Here is a 7,159-nt window from a genome sequence, read left to right on the forward strand (position 1 = left end):
TAGATCGTCTCACGTGAAGGTAAACGTAGGCAGTCGTGCACCGAAAGATCCGCGATACGAGCATAATTGACCAGGCGGAAACTGTTGGCATCTCTCCCGTTGCCGGACCGTGATTCAGCTTGCTCAATTTTTTTGGCGTTTTTCTTTATGCCCTTCAAACACTTGCGGTTGACATAATCTAACGCTTCTACCGCTTTCCTGTCGCCCACCAAGGTTGATAATAGTTGACTGCACGGGTTGTAAAGTTCTCCCACGACGCGACCATCTTCATGATATCGGGATTTTGGCTCAGTAGTCAGTACTTTTCGCTCGAATGGAACCAGCTGATTCATATACCTCAATGCCAGCTTGTTTTGTATGTTCGTTTGTGCATAGCGACAAGGAATTCCCTTTGACTTAACGACTTTGCACGTCCTTTCCATCACGAAGCACCAGGTGTATCGTAGGCAGCCATTGTACTCGATATATTGCCGCAAATGTCGAAGTGTATGCAAAGGCAGCGTGAAGTTGCCATAACTTTCTGGATCGTCGTCCTTGAAGTAAAAGTTCTGAAAGGCCATCAAGAAGTTATCGAAGAAAGTACCCATATCTGCCAGGTCTTCTTGATAGATTTCGAAATCAGGCAATTTGTTGGCCACGATGAAGAATTCCTTAAAAAATGGAAGAGTCTCGATGAGGGCGCACTACAAATTATCCGATCGTACGGCTTTTTCGGACCTCGCCTGTTCAGCAGGCTTGTTAGAAGGACGCTCCCGAATGGTGCCCCGAATGCACCACGGTTTCAAATCCCTTCCAGAAAAAGTGTTTCCTCCTACAAGGGTGGAGGACCTTGAGGCGCAACCGACCGCCGATTCCCATGGGCGATCCTTATGTGCCCATGTAGCCATGCCTCGCAAGTCGGCTAATAGTACCGACGATCTCCGAAGGCCATAGTACGTTCATAGGCCCACGACGTGAACGCCGCGATTACCTCGAATCGCGGCCTTTGGGACCCTTGCTGGTACACCCCGGCGGAATGCCCGGGCCCAGTACAGAAGCTAGGGTTAGAATGGCTTCTGAGTCTACCTCCAGGAGGACCCTGAGTAGATCTACGAGAGAGGCAGGAGCAGCAATGGAGTTAGTAAGCCTGCCACCACCACTCCACGACGAGCTAAAGACCACATAGACTTAAAATAGATAATTCATTCACCATGGGTGGCCGTACACCACCCCGGTGCCCGTAGAACCCCACACTGTATAAGAGATATAATAATAATAATAATCCTGGGGAGAAAGTACTTACGTGCAAGTTGCTATTGGCAGCGGATTTCCGCTCTAAGCTGGGAACAACCATACATGACTTCGGCAACGCCTTGTCGCATAAACACGCGTATACGTGCAGAGCTTACAGCGTGGAGCCATCGCTGGAAAAACCAGACAATCCTCAGGCGGGGATCGAACCTGGAACCACCCAGTCACCGCGCCGAAAGAGCAGGGCAAACGTTATCCAACTAGGCCACAATACTCTGCTCTTGTTTGCTGTCCGTGGAATATTCATCGTCGTCGGTTTCGGCTTCTTCGTCGGTTTGCGTATGAAATCTGATTGGACATTCGTTGTCAGATTCCTGGGACTGCTGCAAGTCACAGACCGTTTCGTATTTGCCCTTCATATACTGTCGATGTTGACTATCCGTTGTTAGCTTGATCTATCGAAAATGTAGTCCATAATCCTGACTTACCTTTGAACTTCTTTCCGAATCATCTTTTTTAAGATATCAATGAGTTTGAATCTGCCATCCACTCTATCTGCAAGGAATTTGTACTCCTCTGCCAAACAATTCTCGAAATACTGAAAGTTCACATATTCCAGGGGTTTGTTGGGTCGGTAACGATGTATCGCCGCCAGTGTGCAGAAAACAACAACCTCTATTTTTCGCACAATGAGGGAGAAAACAAACCTGTCAATGAAAGACTGTAATGGAAAGAGTCCCAAGTCCGTGGCGTGATTAAGGTATTTCCCTTCGAGAGACTTGGTAACATCGAATAGCACAGGATCCCATGCTTGAGCAAATGTAAAAAGATGCCGTAAAGCAATAGGATTATCTGGTATTACATTTCGAGGCATTTACCAGGACATGTGTTGAAAAACTTAAAAAGATTTTTTTAAAGAGGGGAAATGCCCCCCATTTTATAAGCATGAATTACGAAGAGAGCATGTTTTCTCCACCGCAGCCAGTTTCAAAGATGACTGGATTTTCCAGGCGTCCCGAGCGGCCATAACCGTTAACTGAAAAAAAGTAAATCAGACCGTTGAGAAAAAACGGCTCTAATTGAGGCAGCCCGCGTCGACTCAAAAGACGTTCTGCCTTACCCCGCTGCTTCTGTGAGACATAAAACGCTCCGGACGATGGTTCCGACGTTCCATGCACAAAAGTGAAACATTAATATGGGGACCGCACTATCATATTGGAGTACCGAGAATTTATGTTCAAATAGCCCCAATTTCGTCATCTCAAATTTTTTACTTATACCATTGTGTCACACGTGGTAGATATCTTTTAGTTAACCAGAGGGTCGGCTTCATCTCCCGAGAACGCGAACCTTATAGATACAAAACTGGTAAGTATATCTGCCGTCATATCAGTCGCGATAAAAACTAACTTTCGCTAGCTTCACGATTTAAATAATCCACTGCTACGCTGTCAAAGATTTACTTTCAGTTGCCTAATTGTTGTGGTATGTTTCCAGTAATAGTGCTAATTGAATACCGGCAGTTACTAACAGAAAACAGCTCGAAATGACTGGGAAAAGATCGCATGGAGAGCTTACTTTTCGCCATTTTGAACCCGAGAGAAGCGTTAAAAAGAGGAAGTCACAAAGGGATTCTGCTTGGGCATCGTATGAATCCTCTTTCGAGATTGACGAAGGACCAGGCATAGAGAACAGAAGGCCAGACCTAGAGAACATCGAGTATGTTGAATGTAGTTCACCTGTCCTGCCAGCAATAGAGGAAGTCCCGTATGTTGAAACGAGCTCGCCAACTCACATACCACTTAGCCCTGTCATATCCCCTCGTCCTGCTCTCCTCCCAGTTTCGCCTTCCAAACAAAATAGAGGTCAACGACCAGACCCTATTACACCAATTTCGTCATGTGCCTCCTCCATGCCAGTTTTGGAATTAGATGGGAATACCACGCCTGCTACGCGCTCCCGATCAGACCGTCCAAAGCATGGCAAACTGTGGAACTATTTGCCTTACAGAGAAAATGATCGGATTTGCCGTATGTACGCTCAAGCGACTGACAAATCGGAGTCTTCCAATCACGAGCAGGATGGCTTTAATAATCACCACTTTGGAAACAAACTTTCGCGCAAACATCAGCAGGAGATAGAACAGGTCACTTTCAACACCTTAAATGAAGACGTCGGGCGACAAGTCTATAGACTCTTTCATGATTGCATGTCGAGAGTGATGCCAGACGAGGAAGATGTTTCACGCGAACAACTCCTGGAGATGGTAACCAAGGAGATTGTTGACGTTAAAAAAAAGTGTTCTGGGAACGATCCGAAAATAATGACACAATTAAAGAGTACCGTGCTCTTTGGACAGGATATTTCACAGATTATTAAGGGAATTGAAAATGGGACCTCGGAAGGATTGGACTCTCCAATTGTACCGGCTGACCGTTATAAATATTCCAAGGACTTTGCAGCAAGCTTTGTCAAGTTGCTGACAATATTTTCGGAATTGAACACTAAGTTGAGAACTATGCCTATTGCGACTCGCCATAGTTGCAATAGTTTTATATCTTCTGCTCTCAGAAGCTTATCGGCAAATGGAGATCAATCGTTCGTCCATAACGGGATAGTTAAAGACCTTGCCGCGGTCATTAATGGCGATGAAAACTTGAGAAGAGAAGACTATACGTACCCTCTTCCTTTTAACTTTTCTCTCAGAATTACAGATGCCGAGTTGCCAGAGGATAGTATTGAAGCATTCCATGGTGACGAGCTCAGATCTGCGAGATTAGACGAGGCACAAGAAGCTGACGAAGAAACGTCTGCGCTGATCACAGACGTCTGCGAGTCTGTACCTATTTTGGATGTGAACGAAGAAGATGAGCTGGCCGCTGTTGCTGAAGAACACTTGAATCCAATCCGGGGAGGACAGGACTCGGTTCGAAAACTGCTAAACGAGATGAGAAAAGAGCAGCCGAGCACTATGTGCGTGTTAGAATTGGCAGGCATGGGAGGATTCTCCTTGGAAATCGGTGAGAAATTCATAAGGAAGATGAATGATATTTATCCCGATAGGAAGATGGTGTCTGCAAAAGCGGCACTTCTCCGGTTACAGAAATTGTTCGAAAGCAGGCGTGTACTCGAACTTGATAATAGAGGTCGAAACTTAAAGGGAGCCAATTGCTATGCTGTATATTATTGTGAGAATGGCTGCATGGCATTCACAGGGCAATTCGAGAATGCCAAAGAATGTGAAGTTTGCGAACAGCCGAACGAGCACAAGTTTTGGTACCTCTACATATCTCCTAGAGAATGGATCAGAAAGTCTTTCGAAAATAAAGAGACAGCCAAAAGCATGTTGCGAAATCGAGAAAGGGGGGATGTGGCACACGACTATAATAGTCCGTATACCCATGTGGCAGACTTTTGGGATTCCGAAGGATTTCGCAAGTTGAAGAAGAAGAAAATCAGCTCGATGCACTCGAAAGGTATTATCGAAGACAACGGTAAGAGATATTTTGAAACCCAGTATGAAGTTTCTCTTTCTCTGGCTGCCGATGGAGTAAACCCTTGGTCATTCAGAACTCAAGAAATTGTCACCTTGTGCCTTGTGAACAATAATCTTGATAAGGAGGTACGGCAGTCGAACGAGAATGTTCATATTCCCATGGCGTTTCCCAAGGTGTCAGAAAAGAAAATTATGGAAGCCTCAGGACATAGAGGTGACCGACGACGAAGGCCAATGTACGATACGTTCCTCTTACCGCTGATCGATGATATAGCTGAAATGGGGATTGGGATCAAGGTTTATGATGCGTCTACGCAAAACATGGTGACGGTAAAAGTCCATTTAACTCAGGTTACTGGAGATATCCCGGCTGTTGCTCACTTGATGCAAATGAAGGGCCACCTCGCAAAATATCCTTGTCGTACTTGCAAGTCTGAGCGTCTGAGTGGCATGCTGTACGATGATAAGTCAGACTCTGATCGCAAATATGGCGGAGTGTTACCAAACCAAGAGACGTCGCAGGATATCAGAGGACATGATGAATTCCTTGACATATTGAAAGAACATGAAAGATTGTACAACGACGAAAAGATCACTCAATCTGGCTTAGCTGAATACCAAAAGAGTCATGGGATTCGAGGATCAAGCATTTTTTTCCGACTTGGGTCAATTGAAATGCCATGGAGCTTTGTGCCTGATGCAATGCATATGATTCATGTGAATATTGCAAAGTCCATGCTTGGCTTGCTGAGAGAGGAAGACAAATGCAAGTTGAATGTCAAGGGCAGACAAGCTCTCGATGAAGTTTTACAACAGTTTAACACTTATCTTCCAAAGAGTCTTGGCGGTAAAGAATTTCCAGAAAGTTTCTTTCGACACGGACTAGCCGGAAATACTAAGTCTATTGTGTGGAAGCGACTGCTAGAGTTCTTCCCGATTCTGATTCATACTCTGAGGGATACGCTGTCTTCTTATGTTTCTACCAAGTTTGCTGGTACCGGTACGAAGGGTGAATGCCAGGAGTTTTTGGAATTCCTACTTGAGTTCACGGAAATATGCAATCAAATTACTGGTACCCATATCACAATTGGCAAACTCAACCAGCTTGAAAAGGCTGTAACCCGATTTGAAAGAAAGTTTCGAAAGCTATACAACCCCGATGATCTCTTGACGCTGAATTACTTCACTGTTCCATTACACATGCTCACACACACTTGCGACTATATAAGGTGGAATGGCATGCCACGGTATACATGGTGTTACACGATGGAAAGGAGCTGTCGAACCATAAAATTGATAGCGCAAGGGTGCAAGTTTCCTATCAAGGCTATCAGCAACAAGTTGCTTTTACATTCTTACGCCAAATTGGTAGGAGAAGTAGAGGAACCGCGACGTCGCTCTACAACTACCCATGGAAAATCCTACTCAATTGATAAGTTGAGATTTGGAGGCTTCCCAAAGAAAGATGTCTTGAAGAGAGTCTATGATGGCATCGACTCATTACTATCAAGGTCAATGAGGAGGAAGGAAGTTGGCGGTCGCAACAACGTCAGAATTTACGTTCGGCTGCAAGACTATAAACGACAAGGAATAACTCCGGTCGTCAACACCTTTGATACCATGGTGAAAAATGGAACAAGATTTAAGCCTGGCGATGCTGTGGTATATTCCAACCAGGGTAACAGAGGACCATTTAGCCGATCATATGGTATTATTCAGTTCTTCATTCAGACTAAGCATCACCTGATAAACCGCGAACTTGCTAAGAAATATGCAGATGGAAAGGAAGAGGTTGTGCTGAATTTCGCTGTTATAAATCGATACCAGCCCTCCAAAGATTATGAATACCACAGTCAGCTTTATTCGCCAGGGGAAAAGAGATTGGTGCTTATGGAGATGGCTTCAGCTATTCACCTGAAAGAATATGATGTTTGCGAAACTGCCAGTCTTATGAAAGCTTTAGCTAAGTATCCCTTAGCCTCCACAGGTAGTGCACATCGCATGGTATTTATTGAGAAGGAGAGGACGGATGATGGAAGACTATTGTCGTTTGAAGCTAGCTTTCGCTAAGTATCCCTTAGCCTCCACAGGTAGTGCACATCGCATAGTATTTATTGAGAAGGAGAGGACGGATGATGGAAGACTATTGTCGTTCTAAGCTAGCTTGAATTGTACGGTGTATATAGTTGATATTTACAATTTTTTGGCTATTGGTACTGCATGAAGCTTGTTAGCAATATGCTCAACCGGGAGGTAGAGCAGGGCCGTGTGGCCTAGTGGATAAAGTGTTCGCCCTGCTCTCGGCGAGATGACTGGGTGGTTCCAGGTTCGAATCCCGCCTGCGGTGTTACCGGTTTTCTGGGGAACGACTCCACTTCCGCAAAGCGGAAGTTACCAGGGTACTGTCCTGGTGTAAAAGGAGATATCGCGTAC

General features: G+C 45.1%; 1 protein-coding gene and 1 pseudogene across 2 annotated transcripts, besides 3 other annotated features; one reads left to right on the forward strand and one right to left on the reverse strand.

Moving 5' to 3' along the window:
• Positions 1 to 2: 2 nt before the first annotated feature.
• Positions 3 to 587, reverse strand: TRVA0_105S00100 (annotated as a pseudogene). Its single transcript has one exon. A coding segment is annotated over exon 1 (585 nt).
• An 804-nt stretch (positions 588 to 1,391) lies between these two features.
• Positions 1,392 to 1,512: an inverted repeat (putative terminal inverted repeat).
• Positions 1,392 to 7,101: a mobile genetic element.
• Positions 2,777 to 6,796, forward strand: TRVA0_105S00122 (uncharacterized protein; the record flags this gene model as incomplete). Its single annotated transcript, XM_076687967.1, has 1 exon — positions 2,777 to 6,796. The coding sequence occupies one exon, from the start codon at positions 2,777 to 2,779 to the stop codon at positions 6,794 to 6,796; it is 4,020 nt and encodes a 1,339-aa protein (XP_076537800.1).
• Positions 6,982 to 7,101: an inverted repeat (putative terminal inverted repeat).
• Positions 7,102 to 7,159: the final 58 nt, after the last annotated feature.

This window comes from Trichomonascus vanleenenianus, assembly GCF_965637985.1.
Source record: "Trichomonascus vanleenenianus strain CLIB 3782 genome assembly, contig: TRVA0_105S, whole genome shotgun sequence".
NCBI classification, from domain to species: domain Eukaryota; kingdom Fungi; phylum Ascomycota; class Dipodascomycetes; order Dipodascales; family Trichomonascaceae; genus Blastobotrys; species Blastobotrys vanleenenianus.